The 26131-nt window shown below is 34.8% G+C and overlaps 4 protein-coding genes across 11 annotated transcripts; all 4 read right to left on the reverse strand.

The window, feature by feature from the left end:
* Positions 1–1568: 1568 nt before the first annotated feature.
* Positions 1569–5013, reverse strand: LOC114406761 (rhodanese-like domain-containing protein 9, chloroplastic). The gene is made up of 6 exons (XM_028369564.1): positions 4935–5013; positions 4457–4719; positions 4216–4366; positions 2333–2418; positions 2148–2252; positions 1569–2067 (listed from the first exon to the last, which is right to left on the reverse strand). Exons 1-6 carry the CDS (start codon positions 4976–4978, stop codon positions 1997–1999), a joined length of 720 nt encoding a protein of 239 aa, XP_028225365.1. The 5' UTR covers positions 4979–5013; the 3' UTR covers positions 1569–1996.
* A 1191-nt stretch (positions 5014–6204) lies between these two features.
* Positions 6205–10157, reverse strand: LOC114406762 (outer envelope pore protein 16-3, chloroplastic/mitochondrial-like). 4 transcript variants are annotated; one of them, XM_028369566.1, is made up of 4 exons: positions 10017–10103; positions 9849–9900; positions 9020–9368; positions 6275–6638 (listed from the first exon to the last, which is right to left on the reverse strand). In XM_028369566.1, the coding sequence occupies exons 3-4, from the start codon at positions 9351–9353 to the stop codon at positions 6490–6492; spliced, it is 483 nt and encodes a 160-aa protein (XP_028225367.1). In that variant the 5' UTR covers positions 9354–9368; positions 9849–9900; positions 10017–10103; the 3' UTR covers positions 6275–6489. The 4 variants fall into 4 exon arrangements, with proteins under 4 accessions (XP_028225366.1, XP_028225369.1, XP_028225367.1 ...); XM_028369567.1 differs by lacking the exon at positions 10017–10103 and adding an exon at positions 9705–9751 and having other exon boundaries at positions 9849–9954; XM_028369565.1 differs by lacking the exon at positions 9849–9900 and having other exon boundaries at positions 6205–6638; positions 10017–10157.
* Positions 10158–11341: 1184 nt separating this feature from the next.
* LOC114406764 (protein STRUBBELIG-RECEPTOR FAMILY 2-like) lies at positions 11342–18166 on the reverse strand. The gene is made up of 15 exons (XM_028369569.1): positions 17066–18166; positions 16564–16690; positions 16401–16472; positions 16238–16303; positions 15546–15617; positions 14802–14873; positions 14607–14672; positions 14461–14526; positions 13967–14364; positions 13464–13741; positions 13089–13354; positions 12822–12969; positions 12284–12423; positions 12038–12194; positions 11342–11831 (listed from the first exon to the last, which is right to left on the reverse strand). The coding sequence occupies exons 1-15, from the start codon at positions 17238–17240 to the stop codon at positions 11643–11645; spliced, it is 2292 nt and encodes a 763-aa protein (XP_028225370.1). The 5' UTR covers positions 17241–18166; the 3' UTR covers positions 11342–11642.
* Positions 18167–20566: 2400 nt separating this feature from the next.
* On the reverse strand, positions 20567–25117 carry LOC114406765 (squamosa promoter-binding-like protein 9). Of its 5 annotated transcripts, none has more exons than XM_028369571.1 (4): positions 24254–25117; positions 23583–23606; positions 21593–21732; positions 20567–21463 (listed from the first exon to the last, which is right to left on the reverse strand). In XM_028369571.1, the coding sequence occupies exons 1-4, from the start codon at positions 24598–24600 to the stop codon at positions 20871–20873; spliced, it is 1104 nt and encodes a 367-aa protein (XP_028225372.1). In that variant the 5' UTR covers positions 24601–25117; the 3' UTR covers positions 20567–20870. The 5 variants fall into 5 exon arrangements, 4 of the variants coding, with proteins under 4 accessions (XP_028225372.1, XP_028225374.1, XP_028225375.1 ...); XM_028369573.1 differs by having other exon boundaries at positions 21593–21742; positions 21853–23606; positions 24254–24367; XM_028369574.1 differs by lacking the exon at positions 24254–25117 and adding an exon at positions 21853–21966 and having other exon boundaries at positions 21593–21742; positions 22068–24244.
* Between the last annotated feature and the right edge of the window lie 1014 nt (positions 25118–26131).

A 26131-nucleotide genomic window follows, 5' to 3' on the forward strand; every position in this document is an offset into this window, starting at 1 on the left:
GCAATGACCTAATAACGTATATTCGAAATAACTGGTATCTTGAACATCGGAAATAGACATACGCCTTGCTTAACGGAGAATACTACTACTGCTGGGATAAACAATTTCGTTCCTTATAAACCATACTCAACTCTTTTTTCACTTACTTCATATTCCTTGCCTTTTTGTTCCTCAATTCTAATCATACGTTCCTTTATTATGCTACATGCATAATGAGTGGGGAAGAACAAAATCAGGAAAGATTATAATGAAATTTTTCCTTGGATTGTCAGCAAACCAGCTTTGGAAGCATTCTGCAACTCCGTGAATGGACCCAACAGAATCAAATGTCTCTACCTAGGTTTTAAATATCGGTCTCAGTCGTGTTACGATTTCATTGCATTTGTTGATATTGCAATAAATCGCAGACAAATGTGACCCATGCGGTCCCAATTGTGGTCGTAGATAATTAAAAAACTGGCCCAAATTATGGTGGCGACCGTTTTTTAAAACTTTGGTCTCTATGTAATGGAATCATTTTCATTTCTTATACTAAGATGCGTTTTACTTCTAAAATTAAGGCAAAGAATACAAAACCTGGTTTTACAATTAAAAGGTCAGATGTTATCCAGGCTATATTTAAGAAACCAGCTTCTTCTAACTTATTTTCTGCTGCAGCAGACCTACAAAGAAGAAAGAAGGTCTCAAACCCATAGATTTGGCTATTAAAACTCAATGCAAGAACAGTGACAATTCAAGTCATGCAAATTTATAGGATTTTGATGCATCTTTTTGACCCCACATGCAAGACATCTTCAAGTCCTTGTCTCCTTGAGGTGATGACTAACATAATTTATTCAGAATACAGTGCTGGTTTAGAAGGCATTTAGCAGCTCAATTCACTCTTGTTACCGGGTAACTATCATCAAAACTCATCGATTGTGATAAGTACTTATACACAAGTTAAAATAAATTTATGTACTTCAACTTTTATTGGATTTTTTTAATCTTACTCTTCCTAAGTGTTTCAGTTGAAGCTTATCTAGATATGGCCCGGATTTGCTAACTATCCTCAAACTCACATAATGCTTGTCCTTGTTAATAAATTAATCAGGTAACCCTATCTAGTTTCCGAAGCAGAATATGTTTCTTTTTTCTCTTGGTAATGAGGTTCAAATCAAGAAAACTACCCAAGGTTCTCACCACTAGCTAAACCGAGTGGCTCGAATACGAAATTAAAATAACAGTGGGGCCAAAATTGACGATGCATATTATCACATAAACTCCCTTCCATTCAGGTGATCTGCTTAAGTAAAATGAGTTTAAGTGAAGCTCTCCTTTCTCAATCTAAATTCTTGAAATTTCATGCATATAATGCTGTTCAAATCTTGGATGTTGGAATCTAAGTTTTTTTTGTGTAAGTAGTCACAGAGGTTAGACCTTGGCAGCATAGCCCTAAAAGTATTTATGCAAAAATCTTGGATGTTTGAATTGTTCTTAGATGTAACTTCTATTTCATCTGGTTCCAATGATGAAAGTATATATAATAGGGACTGGCTCTTAAGTTTAAGAATCTTGGAAGCAACTCCAACTGGAAGTGTTCTGACACTTAACTCTCGTTACAAAATCTGTTAGACATGATGTACATATAAAGCATCATATCATAAGCATCAGAATCAAACTATTATGAATCACAGTGCAGTTTTCTTTGATGCAAGAAGGAAAAAAGGGGAAAAAACCATCTTCAAAGGAAAATTACATTTGAAAAAATTGGTATCTTAAACAATGGGTATACGTCTTGCTTGATGGAGAACACTACCGGTGGTATAAACCACTTGGTTTCTTGAGCATCATAGCCATATACTCACATTACTAACTCTTACATTACTTTATTCACATTTCATGTTTTTTTTTTACCTCAATTCTAATCACACGTTCCTTAATTATGCTACATGCATAAATGCATAATGAGTCACGAAGAACAAAATCAAGAAAGACTACAATGGATTTATTAGGCTTAGCCTGTAGGGACCAATTGGAATAGCTTCTCTGCTTGGTCGGGAAAGAAGGTAATGAATAAATATGCACCTGAAAAATTTCATTTAAAAAAAAAATCAATACGAACATAAAAAATAGTAATACAAAGATGTAAAGAAAAAAAAACTTACAAACAAGAATAGTTCCCAACACAGTTGAGATTTTTCCTTGGATTGTCACCAAGCCAGCTTTGCCAGCATTCTCCAACTCGGTGGACCCAACAGAATCAAAAGTTCCTACAGAGTAGAAATAGTTTAATTTGTTATCCTAAAAAGATAAGTTAACTTCTAAAAAAAAGGTCAAATAATTACTAAACCTGGTTTTACAGTTTGAAGGCCAGATGTTATGCATGCTATATTTTCGAAACCAGCTGCTTCTAACTTACTTGCTGCTGCAGCAGACCTTAACAAAGAAAGAAAATCTCAAATTCTTATATTAGGTTATTAAAACTCAATGCAAGTATAGTGAAAATTCAAGCCATCCAAATTTATAGGAATTTGGTGCATCTTTTTGTCCCCACATGTAAATGACTATTATAATTTGCTATAATCAACTTTTAACATTATTAAAGATTTATGCAGAATATTATGCTGGTTCGGAAAGGATTTAGCAGAACAATTCACTCTTGTTACCAGCAAAGTATCATCCAAAAGTCATTGACTGTACTTGCTAAGAATCCCCAAACACACATAATGCTTGTCCTTGTTAGTAAATTATATATTCCGGTAACTTTGTCTAGTCTCAAGCAGAAGATAAGTCTTTTTTTCTTTTGGGTACAATGTTGGCATCGAGGTTTGAACCCCATGAAAACTACCCAAGGCCCTCGCAGTAGCCCGATCCTAGTGGCTTGAATGTGAAATTTTAAATCACAGGGAGACTAAAATTGATGATGCATAATATTGCATACTTTCTCATGCATATAATCTTTTCTATGGCATCATTCAATCTCCCATTTAATGAAGTAGCCATGAAATTCTCTTACATGGAAGGCTTTTAAAATATCGGATGATGGACTCTCATCTTCTTTGTATACGTAGTTACAGCACAGGTGAGACCTTGGCAGTTTGATACTTAAAAGCATTTATGCAGAATGTTGAAGTATGGAACCTATTCATATATTTGACTAAGTTGAGATAAAGACCACCTTCGATGGCCTACAATGTCATAAAAGGTTGAAATAGGCCATGGAACTACGGGGATGAGCATAAATTTCTTAGATTGTCCCAGAATGGAACAGTGCCATTGGGATATCTTGTACGTTTTACCCCTCTCTCCACAATTCATAAAAATACAATTACTTTATAGTTTGTGGCTTTAAAGTTGGATTATAATATATAGCTGTATAAGCTAATAGAAAAAATTCTTGTACAATTCTCTGGCTAACATAACTGAGAAGCTTTTTACAATAAAATTATCAGTAAAGGATTATATCTAAACAAAACTACCTCCGGCTAAGAATTATTTTCATTAACTTTCTTTTCCATTATTTAATAGGAATGGTTTAGGTCCTAAAACAATGTAGCATAATTGGGATTGATAGTTGTCATTACTTACAAAAATTGATCTTTCCTTCATATTCAAGACACAGGAACCTTCATCTTCCTTAAAACAAGTACACTTCAGATCAACGTTTAATCCGCATGGACTATATATGCATCCTAAAATTGCCAGAAGTAGTTATGGTGTTTCTATTTGTTAAAAACCAAATCATCCTAAAATTGAGCTATTAAGATGTTTTTATATCATCAACAGTTTTGAATGAGTTTTTATTTCCAAGCTAATCTTCAAAACTCTCTCAAGTACGTGTTTTTAGTACTTCTTCTAAGCTAATACCCTCATAGAACAGCACTGCCATCTCTTCAGTCACTTCTAAGTGACCAATTGACATTTTTTATTAACAGGAAGTGACCAATTAGCATTGAATATTCAAACCAAAGCTACATCTCCTCCTGGTTCTTTTTCATCAAACATTTAGATTTTAGACTGTAAATAGTGATTATATAACAGTCATATTTGACGTATGTAATTTTGGAAGCCAATCATAAGTAAGGAACAAATGAACTAAATCATAGTTGGGGTCTCCCATGTTCCAAGGTGTTAAGGACCTAAATATATCAATGCTAGTTTCCTGTCACCATGACCTTAGACATTTTGTATAAATAATTAGCAATCAAATTGTGTAGGAAATCATAAACTAACCTCAGTCCTTCCTGACATACAACCAAGAGTTTACTTTCAGGGGGAAACTGGCTCTTAACAGATTGTACAAATTCAGGATTTGGCTTAGTGAATGGTAACCCATAGAACAACCCAGAAAAATTATTGTGCAGCTGCCTTTTTATAATAGTACCTACAGAAAGTGAATGTGACGACAAAGTAACAAAACCGAAGCCGAAAACATGCACACACATAAAATCTTTGGGAAGGAGAAACTCCATACCGGGATCATTGTCTTTGTTTTCAACAAAAAGAGGCACATGAGAACAAGATTTGATGTGAGCTCGCTCAAACTGATTTTTGTCCCGCACATCAAGAACCGTATATCCATCAGCTTCCACAAGTTCCTTAGCTTTTTCAGCGTTCACATACTTCACTTCTGCTTTTATTAATGCCATTCTTCTCCTTCCATTTCCAGGTAGTAGTTTCCCTGGCACGGCCCTTGCATTGTGAGTTTTTAATACCAACCAACATGTCCCTAAGTTGCTGAAAACACAACCTTAATTCCCTCACAACCATGTCCACATACATAGTTTTTCAAACATTAACTCAAATTTCCTTCACTATTGTTTTCACCAACATGGTTAATTTGTAAGGCAGAATATAAAATTTTAAATACCTCAAGATAAAATAGAGTTACTTGTTTAAGGATATGTTATGCTTATCACTAAAAATGAAACATGAGGAGACGAGTAAGTTACCTAGAAGAGGAAAGACAGGAGGTGGAGAAAGCAGTTCCTGCCATTGTATGAGATTGTTTGACACTGTTATCTGTCCCGGTGGTGAAGTGGCCTTTCAAAGCTGAACTCACTTAAATTTAGTGGGCCATGAAATTTTGGATCAGCAATTGTGTTCTGCCACGTGGAAAATATCTATGATCCAAGACACATGTGCTTCTCTAATCTTAAGCCTTGGAATATTCTATAACTTCATCAAGGATACATACACATTATACCCTCTAATACGTACTATAACAGTTGGTAAAGGCTAACAGTAACAGCTGTGTAGCTCACTAACTACAACATCTTGTGTATATTTGAAGTTTAATTTGAAATTTGGTTTTGAAAATTAAAAAAGTAGTAATTTTGTTTCTAAATAAACTGAAGCAAATAGTTATAGTCACTGAACCATTAATTTCAGCCACAATATAAGACAAAAAAAGGTAATAAACTTTAAATATTAGGGTTGTCTATATGGGCGCGGTGCAACGTAAGTAAATATACAGGTAAGATTTTAACGACTTTAATTTCTGCTGTATAATAGAGTAAAAAAAGGTTATTGATAGTAGATCAAGGTTAAATTTTGATTCATTATAATAATAAAATTTATTAATTTTTATCCAATTATTACTATATAGTAAAAAAATAATAGAAAATCAAAATTAAATTTCTACGCATTCCCTCATATAGTATTAATAGTCCTTCGAGTTAGAATGGAGTCTCTTAAAGCATGTTTAATTTGAAAAAAAAAATACTTCTTGTTTATAAAGGTTTATATAAAAAATCAAAAAATAAAATAATAATTAATAAATAAAGTAAAAAAATACTTTTATAATTATTTATAAAGAGTTAAAAATATTTTTCTAAACTAAACAAATTCTTTTTTGTTAAGCTTATCAGATATTTCGTGCTTAAAATCGACTCGTGATGCTAATAAGCTAAAGCTCGAAGGTGAGTGTATTGCTTTTCTATAAAAACGTTAAATTGCTATATTACCCAAATCTAACCAGTAAATTCCCTTTTCACTCTCACATTTTCCACTTGTTGTTTAAATTTATAAGAATATTCCTACCAATATCAAAACTTGAAAAAAAATTTCATGAATTTATTCAATAACATTTGATCATAGTATTCTTAAAAATGCCATTTTTTGAATGTAGTGATTTACCTTAAAACAAGTATCCCCTTAAAAACTAAAGACAAATAACACACAAACGACTACTTAAGACAAATGACGTCCAATAGAATAATAATATAACAAAATCTTACAAATTTCATTCACTCCATCCAAGGAAGAACATCAACTATTGAGTAATATACGGTTATGGAGAACTTATGTAATATAGATTAACCCACAATAGCACATTTATTGGAATTTAACCAGTTCAGCACCAGCAACTTAACAAAAGAAAAATATGGAAAGATAGCCGAGTATGTAATTCCAACTCAAAACAAACAACTGGGTCAACAAAAGAGTGATCCACTCTTTCCTATCAACTTGAAATGTCTTCGATCTTAAAAGTGCATACATTAACAATTATGCATCAGTACTGGGTCTTTTCTTTGTGGTGTAAGCCGCATACTCCTTCCCAGCATCATGTTTTAATGTCTGATCACCGAAATCAAGGAATGCAGATGTGAATGCCAATGCTGATCCAGCAGAAAGTGCAGTTTTGATGCTCCTTCCTACAATAGAATGAACAAAACATAAAGCTTGCTAGAAAAACAGCAGATCCAGGGTACTTATTTTGGATTATAAAGTTAGTAATCCTGGTTTTCGTAATTAATCAGATCCAGAAAGGTAACTTAGCATACTTCTTAAGAAGGTTATAAAGGAAGGGTTGAGCATCATCCTCAGGAACCATGTTTAAATTAGACACATTGCAACTGACAACAAGCAAAAATGCAAAAGGTTGCAAATCATGGAGTATTCCATGTACAAAATGTCAAAATGGTCAACCAGGACCAAAATTAAAACGATCCCCTGTATAGGCAGACAAATGGAGAGACTCGTAAGAAACTTAAAGCTTGCACTATAAGTCAATAATGATGATAAGAAACTAACAAATATTTAGAGTATGCTTGGGAGTTAGCTAGGAGGGTTTTGAAGTGAAAGGAAAGGAAGGATAAATCTTTCATCTCAAGTAAATATTTTCTGATTTAAGAAATTTCTAGAATGAGAGGAACAAAATAATAGATTCTAACAAAACGTTCCAATCACCCTTTATTCATTTTTATGCGTTATAAAACTTCAAGAATGAAAGTTTAACCCTCCATTCCATTTCTGTCCAAAACCCTCTGAAAAATGGAACAAATAATCCAACACAAGTAATAAAGAAGTCAGAACTTGAAGTAAAGGATTTCCACAAAAAATCTCAATACCAATAACAGAAACTTGAACGTATCCTTTTTGCAGCAAGTAAATGGGACAGTAACTATAAAAAAAATTAGTTACATTATAGAATTATTAATATTTTAATACACAGTCAGTAGCCAAGAAGAAACGGCAAGTGGTAGTTAGAACCATCTATTACCAAGATTGTTCCTTCTGAAAATTTCAGACACACATTGTTTAACTAAAACATTCACCGAGTGAGCTAAATCCAATGTGATGCACTTACACAATATGGTGCTGCTTTGCACCAATAACTGAAGAAACCAGCAACAGTGTATACAGAAACACAGAAAAAGCAGAAAATTTTAGGGGGAGTTTATCCATGAATGCATAATAATAATATAAATAAAGTACTTCTTAAAACTTATAGCAAGAAAAAAATGATTTTCAATATTTGAATACAGCAACAACAACCAAGCCTTTTTCCTACTGGGTGGGATTGGCTATATAGATTAAATGACTCCATGATGTTCCATCATAAATTATATCTATAGACAAATTACTGCCCCTAAGTCCTTCTTAATTGATTCACCTATAGTTTTTCTAGGTATACCTTTGCCTCTAGCAACTAGACTACCCTCCATCTGATCTACTCTTCTTATCAGGGTGTATACAGGTCTTCTCCAGTCCAAACATGCTTAGACAACCTAAGGCAAGATTCTACCATCTTTACTACAATATGTGTGACCCCAACCTTTTGTCCGAAGCACTCATTCCTAATTCTATTTTGTCTAAAATGTTCACTTACCTAAAGTAACATTTTCAGCTCTACTACATTGATTTTATTCTCTTGTCGGCTTTTTCCTGCCCTACACAACATTAAGCTCCTACTATAACATGGGGGTATATATTATTCCTAAAGCTTTGGTTTTTAACCATGTCGAATGGCTTTGTTTCATCCATTTAGCCAACCTCACCTAGTGGGATAAGGCTTTGTTGTTTTTGTATAACATGGGGGTAAAATGCAAAGTGAATCTGCAACCTATAGCATGGGTTACAACTTATAACCTCCTAGTTCTTACAGAATTCCATTTCATGCTCCCATAAAACATTATGCTACCACCAACCAATGAACCATGCACAATAGAATGAAAGCAATCCGGAAGGTATAATTCATAGCTTCTTTTGTGGGACAATAAACCTCCCAATATAAGGATCCCTGAGTGACAGTGAAAAAGCACAAACCAACAAAAGAACAAGCTTTCTGTGACAACCTAAAAATGACATAAGACTGGCATAAGGGATATTGAAGAAAGGGTTGGCCACAGATACCTGTCCCTCCATAAACACATAAACACACACATACAACCACAAGAAGATCAATTCTTGCAAGCCAAAGAAGAGCCAATAATAGATTGGCTTCCCTGCAAGACATCAAAAGTGCCAATGCATCTAGCACAAAGACACAATCATGTCAAAAAGAAGAAAAATGTTCAAAATGGACTAATTTTCAGAAAGTGGATCAAGTCCTTGTTCATGTGATGCTGCTCAATTACCATATTTTAATTATATTATAGGAGAAAATAGACATAGCACGTATTGAACTGTTTTCACCATCATCAACAACAAATCAGTAGCTCAATAACCGTAGCAACATTTCAGAATCCAGATATTAAAATTTAAAAAATGCAAATTCCCAAACATAAATATTTATTAGAGGAAAGGGCTATACCTCTGTAACCCAGAATAGTTGCACCTGCAACAAATCCGCCAACAGCTCCATTGACTAAATCCCTCTTCATCCTATAGTTCTGCACCAACTGCTCTACACCTATGTAGACTCCTCCTATGGCAGCAAAGGTCAAACCATAGTTGCCCATCATCCTGATAGTCCTAATCAGCCCTGGAAGAGCAACATTTCTCTCGACACGGGGGACATCATACCAGGTGGCAACTACAGTACCCCAGATAGTTCCAGCCACTAAACCAGTTGTTGCGCCCTTGATAGTTTTCATGAGAGATGAATCATCATCCTCCAAGTATCTACGTTCTGCTGCGTCCACCATGATTTTCTCGGCACACTAACAAAACATTAACACCACCCATTAATCATGTCAGAAGATAGAGCCACATCACAACATTGTAGACTACAACCAATTACCACTCAAACAAAACAGAAAAAGAAAACATTTTTAACCTCTCAAAACACGATCGTTTAGATAGAAAACTAGTCCAAAAACACGAGATTAAGCTTCCAAATAAAATAATGCTTTCAGAACACAGACACAACATATATGCCTCAGTGGGCTTATCGGTGATAATTTTCTAAAACACCTCATTAAACATTTTTCCATTGATAAAAAACAGAATTGCTGGAAACAGTGGTGGTACTAATAACAAGTAGAAATACGCCGAACCGATTCTGCGGTAAGACCCAATGATAACCGATCCAGAAAGAAATGAACTCCAAACCGGAAAATAACATTGGAAACATCAGAAACAGAGAGCGACGCATAGAAATATCAACAATCATAAACACGAGTATGAAAATTAACACATACATTCAGATCGAGGGCGTGTGCTACTTTAAAAGAGGAAATCAGATTGAAAACCCTAAAAAGATGTATGATGAAGGTATGAATGGGTTTAAGAGAAGAGAAATTGACGCAGAAATGCGATGTGGATGAAGAAAAGCAGAAAGGGTGAGTAATGAGAAGATAAATAGGTACCTTGAGAAATTGAGAAGAGAAAATGGGTACTCTCGTGAGTGTAAACTGTGGTGAACACCCTCGACTCACGCTGAGACTTACTTGCCTAAACTACTCATTTTGAGGGAATTTTTTTTATCATATTTTCAATTTCTTTTTTTTAATATACTAAAATAAATTTCTGACAAGTAACATGACTAAATTTATTGTCATCATAATATGTCACTAATTGTATTTCAAATCAACATGATAAGATTCAGAATTTTATCTGGAAATGAATTTTGTTTGATTTCATAATGGTAGAAAGGTTTTCTATCGTGAGAGTGAAAACTGTTGTTTAGTATAAAATGAGGACGTCCAGGTTTAAACTTTGAATCTCATGTAAATTATTTTAAATTTTTTTATTATTAGGTCAATCATAATGAGTATTTTTTTTTTATCTTTGAGTTTCATAATAGCCTAAGATTAATCATGTGTTTCTCATGAACGATTAGAGTTAGTATGTTGATGTACGAGTTTTGCTAAGACAAAATTTCACTATAAATGTTACAGAGTAATAAGAACTCAAACGTTCAAGTTAGTAAAAGTTAGAGTGAAAATAAAATTAGGATTTTAGTCATAGTTGGTTGTCGTTTCTGGATTGCTTTTATATGCCTTTATAGTGAAGAGTGATGTTGATAGAATAAGATGATGCATATTTATGATCTTAAGAGTCCATGTTTTTTGTGTCATAATTCAGTGTTGCTAACAATACTTGAAAAATCTATTCCCCCCTCCTCCATCCGATTTAGAGCATATCTTATATTCTCTGGGGTCTCCATTCTTTTTTATTTGTCTTTTGAGTTTTCTACATACAAACCAAAAAATGCAATAAATTTTTTTATCTGAATAAAATAGTTTTGAGATTTCTTATTTTACTCCTTTTCATTTCTACTTCACAATATATATATATATATATATATATATATATATATATATATATATATATATATATTAAAAATTAGGTGAATAATAAGGCTATAAATATAATTAATAAATTAATAATTAATGTTATCTTCAACTTTTAAAATAATAAAATATAAAAACAAAAATATTTCAGAGATGTGACCATTAAAAAGGAATAGAGGAAGTAACTATCATTTTTACCTTAAATACATCTTTTCTTTTACATATTTGGTTCATATATATATATATATATATGTGTGTGTGTGTGTGTGTGTTTTTCAAACATGTAAAGCTTTTTTTATTACAATTATCCATTAAATTATAGCGAATAGTCAATTATGGTTTTAGTTGTACTTGATTTTCGTTGCTAGGTTGCCTTTAGTGGCTTTTCTTGTGAAGTCGATAGAATAAGATGATTATTATTTATGATATTTAAGAGTCCAACAAGATGGAAAATGTCCAAGCTTCTTAAAAACAAGCGAGCAGAACAAACTAACTGGGGTTAGTTACGGTTTCCACGTGTCACTCATGTAGCAAGTCTGTACAAACGGATCAAAAACATGTTCCTCATACTTACAAGAGAAAAATGCCGTAGCAGAAATCAACCTCGAATTTCTAGCACGTTAATGTCACCCTATTGGAATTGAAAGTATGTATAGTTTTTCTCTGTCACACTCACACTGATGCTGTGCTTGTGCATCATCAGGCTGATGCATGGCTCACTGCCGGTGGAGAACCCATAAAGCATATGTTGGTCGAATGGAAAGACCTCTCAAATGGATCCACTTCAGTGCCATCTGCTACATCGCTCTTTTCAATGTTGAACTTTTGGTATAAAGCTTCAAGAGACTCCACAACTTCGGACATTGGAGGACGTAGTTGCTTTACAGGCTGCAGTCGTAAAACATAGAGACAGATTTCATGCAAGAACCAAAATGGCAACATATGCACCATTGAGTAAATTCAATTTCTTAAGGAATTTTTTTATCCTACAGAGATTCATAATAACTCACATCTTGTTCAACCAACTCAGCTACACACCCTTGACATTTCTGAAAGAGTTTTATAAAGCTTAAAAGAATTATGTGTTAATATACCTGTATGCAGAGGGAGATGATATCAGCATAACGAGAAAGAGCCTTGGATGAAAATGTTCTTTCCATACGGGGATCTACCAGCTGTTCCAAACTTGCTCTGTAAGGAAGCAAGGGTGGAGCCCATTTCACCAGATATTGTTCGTCCCTTGGCCTGGCTCTGTGTTGAGACAAAATTGACAAAAGGGTCCATCATTCAATTCAACTACTACCTTTAAGCTGGGCGAGTGGTAGAAAGATAAAACGTACCCATCGAAAGGTTTTCTTCCTGTTAACAGTTCCAGAAGCAATACCCCAAAGGCAAAAACGTCTCTCTTTCTGCTGCTGGTTCCTGCTTGGCCATGATCCGGTGTAACGCAGACTATCTCTCCAATATTAATCTCATCAGCCTGTTTTCAACAATCACCAAAGCGATCAGTGAAACTATGCCTATAATGTGAATATTTAAGAAGATTGTTATCAAACTTCTGATTCATTTTGCAACAGTTGTTTTATAAAATTTAAGCAGCTTTTAGTTACTATCGAAAAAATTATAGTACAGTTTAACAAGAAAAAGAACACATCCACTTGTTATCAAACTTTATACTTGAATCCGTTTGGTTTAAATACAGAATGTATCCTATGAAACTTAAGCCCACCCAAAAGATAAAAGCAGCCGGTGAGGTGTGCAACATATAAATGTTACCTATCAATGAGTTATGAACTGGACGATGGCTAGAGTGCCAGACCGATGTTAGGAATAACTTCAGCAACTAGAACCTTAGCAATGCAATGAGTAATGACTAACCGGAATTTCGACTTGATTGCTGATCAGTGGTTTCAAAATAGCCAAGCAACAGTCACAAACACGAGGCATCAAATTTTCATCGAGTAGAACATTGACAGCCTTCAAGTTTCCGTGTGCCACGGGAGGGCAGAACGTTGCATGCAAATAGCTGAAACATTTGCATAAGGCTCAAGAGTTGAGACATATCATAATGACCAGAAACTTTTGCACCAGGACCCTACTTTCTTATTAACGAGTATTAAATTTGGGTGGCAACATGGAACTTACTCCAGAGCCTGAGCAACACCTAGAGCAATCCGGAGACGGTGGACCCACGGCAGAGATTTGTATGCCTCATTGTGAAGAGCATCGTTCAGAGTGAAATTTCTAACGTAATCGTAAACAAGAAGATGCTTTCCATGCTCCAAACAGTAACCATTGAGTGCTACTATGTTGGGGTGCTTCAGTCTGGAAATCGTGCCAATAATATCCAAGAACTTTACCTCTTCTCTGAAGGACATGCCCGCCATGTTTATCTTCTTCACGGCCAAAATCTTCAACAAAAAACCAAAGAAAAAAGATGTTATATAACTTGAAAGCAACAGTTTGAAATCTGAAAGTGATAAAAAAGATTAGTATTTGAAAGATAGCTTGAGATTCTACTTTGCCATCTGGAAATTTAGCTCTATAAACAGGGCCAAGAGATCCCTCTCCAAGAACATTGGCTTCATTGAAGCAATTAGTAGCCAACTGAAGCTCCTCTACTGTGTAAACTTTCGTCCTTCCAGTGAATCTGCTTCTTTTGGAAAAACTTCTTCTTAATGGTTCCTCTGTATTGTTATGGTTCAGGGAAGGCAATCCCACAGGGCCCAAAAGGGATGCGGAATTAATGGGGGGGACTTGTGGACTCTGCCTCTCCTCTAGTGCGTTAGAAGTGATCCCTATTACCAGAGTGAAAAAATAAGTAAGATTAACGACGTAAGTGAATTCATACAAATTCTAAATGGAACGGTATAGTGAATACTAAATGAATTTATGTAAAGGTAGAAGTGAATTTTCAATAAGATTAAAATTTAGTTGTATTTTTTGTTCAAGATTTTCATAAGGGCACCTCAAGTTTGCATATAAAGTGCCTCACAATCCATATGCATTTCTGTATGAATTACCTATGGCTTCACTGATCGGATGAGAATGCAATGAGCCATGGTTGCTTTCTGAGCTTTTCGAGTTCGGGCTCTCTTCACGACATTTATTCAATCGGGTTGCAACAAAGAGCGCCACTCCGGTGGCCATCAGTGTTCCTCCACCAATCATACATGCTATTCCTCCAGGACCTATACGTTTCTTCTTGTGCTCACTTACTCTGAGAGGAGCCTCATTTACTCTGGGAAGATCCTCACTTACTCTGGGAGGAGCCTCACTTACTCTGGGAGGGGAATAATTCTTTATAGCATTTGCCTGAGTTGTGGGTGGGCTACTAGTGTTATGCTCAACTGATACAGTATCCAGAGGAAAACTCCAGGGAGGAGAGTTGTCCGCCTCATAGAATTTATTCTCGCCAATCCTAATTGAAGGTATAAAGTGTGATTATTCAGTGTTATGCGTTCATTATTTCATTTGAAACTAGAGGTGATTAACACTTGAAATAGTTTTCACTAACCATAAATTCAGTATGGATTGAAAGTGCTGTGGAAGAATGCCACTAAACAGATTATCTTGAATGTTCCTGGAAGTATAGGCAAATGAGCAAAGTAATAGTTATAGAACTGAAAATATACATTGGGAAAATGTGAATGATAACCCTACAAATCTGTGAGTGGAAGTTCAGCCAAGTAAGTAACTGATCCAGTGAATCTGTTATTCTGCAGGAACCTGCACATAAGCACCACTCTACAGATCAAAAACCAGACCCTAACAAAGTATAATTCTGCCTTTAAGTATATGATGAAACATAAATCAAGATAGAAAAATAAATAAGGCATCAGACAGAAGATAACTTACAATCTGGCAAGGTTTCTTAAGGAACCAAATGAGAACGGCAGATCTCCTGAGAAATTATTGTATGAAAGGTCCCTGAAGAAAGAAAATCATCCTTTACGAGGTTCCATACAATGAAATTTGAAAACAGAAGAATGTTATCAGCACACTTTTTTTATAAAGTGATATTCATGAGTCCTACTTGATATGTTCCACTTCCTATTTAGAGGTCCTAAGTGAATTTCCCTAATAATAATGTGTTGGAAAAAGTAAGTTGCTAGCATTTCTCTCTAGAAGAATATAACTGCATAAGAATCAAAGTGTTTGCATTTTATTGTCTCACTTTCTCACAACTCAATCAGATCAAGTTTCATTGTATAGTATTATTATCATAGTGCTTGGCTTCGGCTAACCTTAAAAGATTTTTTATATTTTTATAAGCAGACACCTTTCTCTTCGGCTTCTCAACTATCATTGTCTTTATTCAACAAAAGATAGCAGAAAGAAGACTTGCAATCTAGATTTATTTATTTTTGGTAGAATAATTTACTTTTACTTAATATATTTTATGTAGAAAGTTCTACACATACCATTCAGTCCATCACCAATATTTAAAAATTGGGAAGCTTTAGAATATATTCAAGGATCTTTCTCACAGATCTTGAGAGCTTTAACTTTCAAGCACCTAAAATTTGAAGTGGTTGAATTGCTTATTCTTTTTATACATATCCAAAGGCAGGTTAAAAGACCCAGGAGAAAAAGACATACATTTCTCTGAGATTATCTAAACCAGTAAATACATCACCAATGGGTCCATGTAATAAATTGTGGCTTAAATTCCTGCAAGACAAGATAACGATGATGATTTCACTGCCATTAGTAAAGCTCAATCACTATACCATGCATAAGAGATAGTGTGAAGAGTAAACTATAATTGATATTCAGTTAAACATGTTTTCTTGTATTACCATCTCTACCAAGCTTGATCTAAAATCAACAATAATGTGGCAAGCAAACTAGCATTCTGGACCCTAGAAAAGTATATTTGCTCATAATTTAGTCCTAAATTTAAACTTATATGATTCAGCCGTAAATCATCAATACCCGTTTCATGTCACTCCTTTTATTATCTCTGTTGAGCAGTAACTTGAAACACATTTAGATAATTTAAAGACTAAATCAAAAACATAATTTACCTCAGGGACTAAATAGCGAATGTGGTAACTTTCCAATGAACAAAATTCCATTTTACTCCTATTGTAAATGCCATAGATTTTTACAATTCTCAATGAGTGTGGGATATTTTGGTTCAAATTGTTGCAATAAGGCAGGCTTTATTTTATTTCTGCGGTATAGAAGCATGAGAACAACACTGCTATATATACATGTACAGGTATGCTTATCAGCAAGCATAGAATTTAATTTTGCGGGGACAAGGTGAAGAAGAGAAGCTGGCCTACATATGTGAGACATTGGGGGGTAGACCGAATGGTATTTCGCCCAGGATCTTATTCGAACTGACATCACTACAGAAACCATAACATTGAAATAAATAAATATCAGATCTTGACGATAAATTATCCTGATAAGAGCCTAATGCCATACAAACAAACACACACTCACAGTTGCTTCAAGTTAGGTAGATTATATAAAAGACTTCCAAGATACCCAGTGAGGTTTAATCCTTGAAGTCTTCTGCATGTACACAGAGAGAATTACTAACAGTTATTAGTGACATTAACTATGATCTAAATAGGAAATATAATCAGTGGATTTTGTGCACTACAGCTGTATGACTGATGGTCCAGAACAAGCAACTCCTGTCCAAGACTCCCCACAAGGATCGGTACCATTCCATCCTTTGAGCATTGGTGGGTAGTTAAAGGTTCTGTATAGATCCTGAAGAGCTAACACTGTTTAAGCAAAAAAAAGTACAACAAATAAATAAAGTGAAAGAGCAGAAGATTAATACATGGTCAAATTAAGTTAAAATGGTTCTTAATTTTAGAATAATAACAAAATCTGAATATGCAAAGCCTAAAAGATTATATCAGTGGGCCAACACAATTCTCAAACACAAGCATGAAACAAAGTTTTAGAATCCATTCAGTTCAGGATTCAGTGACGATGGAAATTAAAATTCTATAGCATAGTATGTTAATTTTTGAAGCAACCAAACGCATAATATGATGATAACGGATAAATTTTCAAATGTGTTTCCAAGATTAAGAACAAATTCTATGATTATTAAAGACTAAAAAGAGTGAACTAACAGTAATCTGAGTTACCTTCAGGTGGATGCGTGAACGCTAAGCTCTGAGAAATCAAAAGTGACGAGAAGACAGAGAGGTTAAGAAGCACTGAGAGGAAGTCGCTAATCATTTTCCTGAGTATTGGGAAACACACAGAAATATCAACAATATTTTCTCTTTGCTTTCTTTTTCTGAGTTCCAAAACATGCATGCAATTTGTTCTTGTGTGGAATTCGGAACAGAGCTTAATGGAAGAGAAGATTTTAAGGAAAACTAAAGAGAAGGAAAAAAGAATCAAGATTGCATTAAGCTGTGATAGTGAGATTGGTGTCTTCAACTGTTTCAGTCCGTTATATTGGTTTCGGCGCGAAACAAGCTATTGGGGCTGTTTAATCAACTTTTCTTGAGCTCAATTTGAGGAATTACCTCTGGGCTTCGTGGGGTAACTGGCCCAGTATACAAATCATTGAGGTATTTACTTTCTGCACTTCACCACCTGCTTCCTGCACGTCCCATTTTTATTGTCTGGACAAAATTACTCTTAATGAGTCCAGCACTCCCTCCCCCCAAATGCAATTTTGGAATGGGTATTTCGTAATATACCTACAATCTAGAATGGGTATTCTAGAACACCTATTCTAGAAGAAAAAATCCAAAACACTTTTATGGAATGAGTATTCTAAAACACCTTTTAGGATTTACAAAGTCTATTATGGAATACCCATTTCAAAATACACTTGTAAAACTGGAATGTATTAGGGAATATTTATTGCAGAAGTCAAAAAAATCAAAAGTTTTATATTACGGAGTAGGTGTTCCATAGCATATTTTCAAATTTATAAGTGTATTACAGAATACGTATTTCATAATAGACTTGAAAATCCCAAAATATGTGGAGAACACCCACACGTAGAAGCCAAACATGCACACCAAATCCTACACCACAACAGACCAAAAGTCAAACACTCACTTATCTTCGTCGGCGTCATGCCTAGACGATGATTGAGGGAAGTGTGTTGTGTGACTGAGGGAAGCAACGGCATCACGTGGGATTGCCAACTTAGGCAAGGGGGCCACATTGAGACATTTGGGGGAAGGGAGTGATGAGATTCATTAAGGATAATTTTGTCTACACAATAAAAATGGGAAGTGCTAGAATAAGTGGTGAAGTGCAGTGCAGAAAGTAAATACCATGATTTTTTCTTCTGTTCTACGCCAAAGCAATTCATTAATGATAATGATATGAATATGGACCTATAATGTTTATGGAAAATAATTTCGAATAAAGTTGATAACAAAATCATTTATAATCTAAACAAGTCGAGCTCTTTTATTCTGTCAAAAAAAAGTCAAGCTCTTTTATTTGAAATGCCAAGCAATAATTTCACACTAATTATTGGTTCTCTTATTTGAGATACCAAGCACAATAATTTCCCACACTAACTGTTGGGTTCTTTGGAAGCATGTGAACCAACCAGAAAAATGATAATAAAAATAGATTATTCAAATATTGCTTATAAGGTATTAAAAGGTAGGCTTCTATTCAACAAATGAAAAAGGTAGGCTTCTAATCCAGAAGCCAAGCAAAAATCCATCCAGAAAACCAACAGCCAAGGCCTATTTTATTGGCTTTATGATTTCTCTGTTTTTCTTTATGTTTTCAATGAAACAAAAAGTGAAAACGAAAATATGTTAGAGCATTTTTATTTTCAATTTTAAAAATTAAACTTGCCAACAAAGCCTAACATAATTGACAAATAATTAAGTCTTTTAATCATGTTAATAAAGGTTGAATTTTAGGATACCTATATGAAAAAGATTTGATCCATATCCATTCTAAATAGATTTGAAGTTTCTACACCCCAACAATTCAACCCAATAAGAATCCAACACATCATATACCTTACAAGGTGGGACACCTTCTCACTTAGATATGAGTGTCATTCTTATCACTATTTCAAGTAACTACCTTATAAGTCATACGAATCACATAGATACAAGTGTTTACAGAAGCAGTATGGGATTGACAGCTTAACTAATTCAATCTCATTTAATTAAAACCACCCAACGCCTATAAATAGCAGAACCCTCCCTTCTCTAGATACGCATCATTCAATATTGTTGTTACTCTACCAAAAATTTCTATTAACTTGAGTGTTAAAGTGCAAATAATTACTATTGTCACACAATACACTGTTAGCTACCACACCTAACAACCAACCTCAACACGTGCTCCCAACACTCCATCCACCCCAGCTCAACATTAATTATCTAGGGAACATCCTTAGTGCATACACTTGCAACGAAAAAATATTAACTCCAAGTTTTCAAAAATTCTGAAAACAACAAAAGGTCATTTAACCATGTCTTCACTCATCATGATGACATTTTTGGAATTTCCATAATTTTGGTTACCTGCATCCCCCACCCTTTTGTTTCATTATATACTAGGCTCCTTAAGTTCATTCCCCCTTTCCTATCATGGTATTCATATAAAAATTGCAGGGTAACATTTTTCAAATTTCCATAATTTTGGTTTCATTCCTTACTATCTTTATGTAGATTGCAGGGAATAGTATATGGTAGTACTTTAATAATGGTACAGGGGCAATGCAGTAGACACTGGTTCCATTGGCGGGTTTGTAGGCATAAAATTGTGTTGTAGAGAAGGGTGAAAGGTCAGGACAGTGCTCATGAATCACGATGACTTGGGATTTAATTGCATAACTAAGGTTGGATTTGGAATTTCAATTTTATTTTTGGTCCACGGGTAATGATTTTATTTCAGTTGGTTCCTCAAGCAGGTTGGCAGCAGAACAAGAGGAAAATAAATTTTGAACGAAGATGATGGAAAAAATTGAGAACGAGAGTGATGGAAAAGAAAAATGAAAATAGAAATATCACTTCCAAAAGCTCTAAACAAGTTGCATATGAACATTCATTAACAAATGAAATAAATCTCTTCTATCATTTAAAGGCCTGTTCAGTTTTCAGTTAGGAGGACCCAAAATCTATTCAAAAAGTAAAACTGAAAAACCTTTGGTTTAAATTAAAGTCGATTGTGAACTGAGATTTACCTAAATTTTTCCTTGAAACTCAATTTAAAATGAAAACTTGAAGAAGAAAAGACTAGTTTTGCAAACTCAATTTGCTAAATGAAATTTTGAGTTAGAACTTGCATTTACAAATCTTAATCTAAACATTCACTAAACTCAACATTGTGTTACGAAATTAACTGACTTTTGAACAAATTTGCTTGTTTGGATTAAAGTTTACAAACTCAAATTTAAACGAATTTAGTTTTGCAAAAACAAGCCCACCTTTTCTCTCATTTCAAACTAAACTTCAAAACAAAATTGAGACAAAACTCAGTTTACAATCAGATTCAGCTGAAAACCGAACACCCCTTTTGGTTTTAATTATTAAAACCTGCATAGGAGTCTTCCTTACTGAAAACCAAACATGCCTTGTTCTCCAAGTCATTCAACTTAATGCTGTGCAAAATATTCTTAGGCGAGCAATGTGTGCAACACTATGTTGACAGATAGTCAAAAGATAATATCAAATAACTTGGAGCAGGGGTAGCAAACAGCAAAGAGGTGACAGCAATGGCAGAAGACACCGTACCTATGCTTAAGACACTAACAAAACACAGTCGGGTGATTTCATTCGCCGCCAGAAAGTTCCACAAATGAGGCAAGGCTACCCACCTTGCTTATCAGTTTGAACAAACCAAAACAAGAAATAGTTATCATCAATCTGGTCAGTAACCAAGTAGGCACAGGTTTGTGCTACATTTTATTACAAACCTGACAAAAAAACAAAAACAAAAACAAGTGCATTAAAGTGACCAATGAGCAGATTCATATGCCCTGGACTGTTCTAGATCCATATAATGTCTCCTGCCTTGTTGGGACAGGTCCAGCTCACCGTGAAGTTGGCTACTGAGAGGCTGCGAAATCTGACCGAGACCTAGATCAGGGACCCCCTCGGGCGAACAGTTACCAGAATCAATGCCCTTGAAACACCACGGGGTATTTGGAAGTTGATGGATTGATGCACCATGAGATGATGCAGCAGGCTGTGTCATGGGCGTCCCGTGGAAATTTACCATGTTATTCAACCCAAGACTTGGTGCTGGGTTTCTAGAACCCCATGTTTGATTTGACAGAAGAGAGAGAGCACAGCTCGAGGTGGTGACCCCAGTGTAACTTTCCCCTGGAGGATGTCCCGGGCCGGCGAAGCTTGTCCCACCCACCGAACCTTGCAAGAAAAGGTCAGATGATGTCTCCGAGTTCCCGTGCCAGCTGAGGGTGGAGGTTTGATTTCCAGGCGCTAGCTCGGATGACCTAGGAGTTGGAAGTGAATTTCTCAGACTAAGTTTTGGGTATGAAGCCAATTCCATCAGAAAGTTGCCACCTCTGCCACTATGATCTGTCAATAGAAGTGCCAGAGATTAGAATTTGTTTTATATGCCAGGAACGGCACAGGCTGAAACTAAATATGCTTCCCTATGGAAAAATTGAAAGAGACATGAAACTGATTTTTTACTGAGTTTCTAACCAAAAGCAGATGAAGAAAGTCTAGCATAGCGAGAGGTCAAGAGGGAGCTGGGTGGGGGCTTTCTCCGACGTTCATTATGGCCAGCTAGTCGCCTGCGGCAACTTCTTTTTCCTTGATCAAACTCAGGAAGCTGATGAAACCTGTGCAAGGCTATGAAACATGATATTAGCTTTTACAAATATAAATGGTTCCAATTTTTTATGTCAAAGAGAGGTGAATGAGTACAAGCATACCCAAGTGCCAAGACTAGAAATACTAACATGACAAGTCTACTGTTTCCTTAGCATGCCAAGCTGTTGTTGCCACAAATTGGAAGCACTTAAACGCATCTCTTGTTTGATTAAATGCACATGCAAATGAGACGGAATTTCTAACTGATTTGATTTTGTCATCATTGCTAAGATTACAGAACATAAGCAAATATGTATAAACCCAAGAAAAAGGGTATTCCATATGATGTAGTAATAATTCTCACATCTTGCAGTAATGCACATCATGTGAGCATCTAACATGTTCCTTTAGCCCTGTTTTACTGAAGCAATTCTCAAACATTGCTCAAGTAACATCCTGTGGCTCCATTATACTTAGAATTCAGCTTTAACATATTAGTAAAATAAGACCAAAACAATACCAATAAAGTTCTTTATCTTCTCTATTACCAAAAGGGATAGCATTGTATTTACTCTTTAGTGAAAGACATCAGAATAATTCAAAAGAGAAGTCATCAAGCTTAAATAAAGGAGATAAACTACAATGTGTATCCATCGGATAGTACATCTGAAATGCAGGGAGATTGGATGCTAAGAAATCCATCTTAAATATCTGTTTACTATCTTTCTCATAATATGTATTTTATCTTAGCATATTCAGAAGAGTATTGTTTTTCATATTAAGGAAAAGAGTAACTTTTGCCTTAGACAACAGTGGAAGAGCCATGAGATAAAAAGAAGACACAAAATACTCTTGGAACAGTCAACAGAAAGCCATCCCAGCTCCAAAAAAAAAAAAAAAACTGCAAATAAAACCCACATTCATTGACTGATAGACCATATTCTCCATATCCAGTGGTTGGAAACTTTCCAATTATGATGACCATCTGTCTCCAAAATACAAACTTATTGCACTATTGAATACTATCCTAGAATGCACAGTAGCACAAATGAGTCAAATTGAAATGGATAGTACATGTGACAACTGACAGTCTGACATAGCTAGCACCATAATAGAGATGAATAGTCATAATAGCAAAGCATGTGGTTAGGATTGCATGATCCAGCAACATCAATTGCACTCATTCTCAATAATGTGCCAACAAGTCAAACTAACATTAGTCAAGGAGGCAATACATGAATAGTGTCTTCATGCAAGGAAATTACATGAACAATCAGACAAACTATCTGTTTAAGATAGATAAAATTTAATATTCAATAATCAGGACCCACTTTATGGATGACCAGACAAGGGCAGGTTGCAGCCACTCACAAACTCCAATCAGCAGAAAACTATCATTATGATAATAATAATGCAAGCCTTAAGAATCCTGGGTTCACTCAGATCAACAAGGAATTGCTCATGTAGTACAAATAACATGCCTTTGCAGTTCGCACAATAAAACAATTTGATTCATAACACTAAACTGAAATACCTGGATGTATCTTTACACAGATCACATACCTATAGAGTTTTGGTCATGTTTGGTAACAGATTGTATTTGGAAAATAATCGTTATTTTATATTTTCAAAGGCTCTCTTAAGTAATCTATAAAAGGAAAAAAAATATTTCTCCAAAACAGATAATCCAAACACAGAAACAGTAAGGAGAAAACTGTAACAGCATATCAATACACAATTGAGGGCCCCCACAATGGCTGGAGGAAAAACAGCAGAATAGTAGTGTTGTGTTATTTTAAGACTACAACAACTTGCACACACCCACTTCAAGCCTTTTTACCGTACAAACGAAGTTATTATTTTTAATACCAAAACACACCTGGGGGCTGCAAGAATCAATTCGCTGAAAAGGAAAACAATATTTCACACGCGTTACAAGACAGCCATTCAGATAAGCACTTTAAAGCTAAGCTAGGAGGAAGAAAAAAAAAAAAGCAAAGTACACCGAGCACAATCAGCCAAATCATAACTGAACAAAAACATCTCAAGAATAGACACAAAGAATCACACCACACCACACCAAAGCCTGGAACAAATGCAAAACCACGATTAAGGAACTAAACCAACTCCAAACAAGTAACACACACACCTCTATAACTGCACCGACAAAACAGGATAATATATCTCACCTACACCCCAAACCGCAGAATAACGAACAAAAAAAAACTTAATAAAATAAACAAGACCCTACCCTACATTTTTTGGTAATGAAAAATTTAAAAAAAAAAAAAAAAAAAGAGAGACTCAACAGGACCAGGATAGACCTCAAGACTCACGGAACACTTACAATGCTATTTACAGATTTTTCAGCAACAACTCCATGAAAATATGAATTTGTTCCTTACTAACTAGACCAATCTTCCTTGGCACCCTATCCTACTTTATCTCACCTCACCTAATATAGTAAAATATTAAAATAGCACAAGAAGAAGAAAAAAGAGAATTTTTCTTCAGATAATAATAATAATAATGAAAGAAGGGGGGGTTGACCTGCTACACTGTTGACAAAACCTTTGTTGAAGACCAGCAACAATGACTGTAGGGGATTTAGAGTGCATGCCACAAACTTTGTGTCTAGAATAGTAAGTTTTTGCATTACTCAGATCTACTTCGCACCCTTCAACTTGACACCTTGGAGGTTGAGCTGGTTGAACAGAACCACCTCTTCCTTTTCTTGAAGAGGAAGAAGAAGAAGAAGTAACAGTGGTAGCAGTAGTAGCAGAAGAAGTAAGAGAGGTAGCGGGAGTAGCAAAACCCACATCCTCAAAATAGATTTTTTGGCCGAATTTCAAACCGTTGAGGGACTCAGAAGATGAGAGTTTTGCGTCTGAAGCCATAGGTGATGGAGTGATAAGGTGAGGTGTCTAGAGTGTATTGTTATCGTTAGTATTATTATTCATTGTGGTTTGTTTTGATAAGGGAAAGTTAAGTGAGAGAGAAAGAGGTGGTTGAAGTTGGAAATAGAAGTTCATGAAAGGAGTTGTAATGGGAGAGTAAAGTGGAAGACAAAAGAGGGGGTGGAAGGGTAGGGAAGGTGGCAGAGTCAGGTACACTGAGAGAGAAGAGAGAAGGAGTGAGTGAGTGTAGTCAGAGAACCAAACACACCCTTGTCTGTCCAAAAACCAAGAATAATGGAGCCAAGCCAGCTACGAGAGACAGATTGTACCCTCTCTTTTTTCTTTTTTTCTTTTTTCTTCTCAACACAGACAATTTCTCTCATTGGTTCAAAAGTTCCAAGTTTTTAACCATTCCAGGCCTAACAAGTATAACTGTCGTTTTGTGCAACTTTTTTCTGTCCTTGTCACACACTTGCTAGCTGGTGCTACATACGAATGGGGTGTATCCATGGACCCAAATTTTACAACATACCATCATTATATATTCATTTCAGAATCAAAAGAAAAAGAAGACAAAATTTGCAATTCTTAGAATTGTTATTGGCCTCGATTTTGGACCGACTGTATTAACCTGTTGACATGGAAATCAAATATCTAACCGGTTTAACTTACTAGTTGGATCGCATATACTTGATATAAATCAATTTAATTTAATACGATTAGACTCTAAATCAATTACTCACGAAATCACATCACTCTTATCACAAAATTTAATTTACATCTTATACTTATTTTATTTTATAGATTTATTTATTTTTTTATCAAACATAATTGCATATTAAAATTTGAAATAATAAAATTATTGTTATTTTTTAATTTTTCTTTCATAAGATTATATTTTAAATTCTAATTTAAGATTGTGTATATTGAATTTTGAATCTCATCAAAAATAAAATATTAAATTCTGAAAAAATATGTTAGCGTGCTGAAAATTTAATCACGTTCATGATTATATTTTTAAATATGTTAAAATTATTTATTTATTTTTAAGTTAAATTTAATTCTTAAGTATAGAGGTTTACGAGCTATAAACTTATTTAGAATTTTTTAAAACATAAATAGGATCATAGTGATGAATTCGTGACTTATCTGGATCCAGTCGATGAACAATCTGAAACTGATAATATTAATTCATAGGCTCTTCCCTGCTAAGTGTGTTTGGCAGAGGATCTCTTGCGTATTCCTCGTGGACGAGTCTTTCGCTTTCGCTCCTCTTATCAACAACAGAAAAAACAAAATAAAAAAGATAAATGTCAACCTACTGAAACTAGTCAATTTATGATCATTTAACATTTTTTTCACACGTTTCTTATATAATTAAATGATATTGAATAAACCGTTTACTGTGATTGAATGTTCTCTTCTCTCACGTGGTTATAAAATTAAAGTTAAAATATGATTTTTCTTCATCTATTTTTTAAATATGTGATTTTATTTATTATATTTTTTAACTAAAACATTTTTACTTCCA

Source organism: Glycine soja, chromosome 3 (assembly GCF_004193775.1).
Source record: "Glycine soja cultivar W05 chromosome 3, ASM419377v2, whole genome shotgun sequence".
Taxonomy (NCBI): Eukaryota; Viridiplantae; Streptophyta; class Magnoliopsida; order Fabales; family Fabaceae; genus Glycine; species Glycine soja.

What these genes read in the sequence shown, in the direction of transcription:
- LOC114406764 (XM_028369569.1), bottom strand. Translation starts at nt 17,240, where the DNA reads ATGCATGTTTTGGAACTCAGAAAAAGAAAGCAAAGAGAAAATATTGTT. An exon ending in CCCCCCAATGTCTCACATAT is followed by an intron (nt 15,618 to 16,237) that starts GTAGGCCAGCTT and finishes CTTGTCTTGCAG; the next exon opens with GAATTTAAGCCACAATTTAT. An exon ending in GGTGTTGCTCAGGCTCTGGA is followed by an intron (nt 12,970 to 13,088) that starts GTAAGTTCCATG and finishes CAAATGTTTCAG; the next exon opens with CTATTTGCATGCAACGTTCT.
- LOC114406765 (XM_028369571.1), bottom strand. Translation starts at nt 24,600, where the DNA reads ATGGCTTCAGACGCAAAACTCTCATCTTCTGAGTCCCTCAACGGTTTG. An exon ending in TTGATTCTTGCAGCCCCCAG is followed by an intron (nt 21,733 to 23,582) that starts GTGTGTTTTGGT and finishes AGCCTTGCACAG; the next exon opens with GTTTCATCAGCTTCCTGAGT. An exon ending in ACTTTCTTCATCTGCTTTTG is followed by an intron (nt 21,464 to 21,592) that starts GTTAGAAACTCA and finishes TTCTATTGACAG; the next exon opens with ATCATAGTGGCAGAGGTGGC.
- LOC114406761 (XM_028369564.1), bottom strand. Translation starts at nt 4,978, where the DNA reads ATGGCAGGAACTGCTTTCTCCACCTCCTGTCTTTCCTCTTCTAG. An exon ending in AAACAAAGACAATGATCCCG is followed by an intron (nt 4,367 to 4,456) that starts GTATGGAGTTTC and finishes CACTTTCTGTAG; the next exon opens with GTACTATTATAAAAAGGCAG. An exon ending in GTTGGGAACTATTCTTGTTT is followed by an intron (nt 2,068 to 2,147) that starts GTAAGTTTTTTT and finishes GAAATTTTTCAG; the next exon opens with GTGCATATTTATTCATTACC.
- LOC114406762 (XM_028369565.1), bottom strand. Translation starts at nt 9,353, where the DNA reads ATGGTGGACGCAGCAGAACGTAGATACTTGGAGGATGATGATTCATCT. An exon ending in AACTATTCTGGGTTACAGAG is followed by an intron (nt 6,639 to 9,019) that starts GTATAGCCCTTT and finishes ATTCTATTGTAG; the next exon opens with GAAGGAGCATCAAAACTGCA.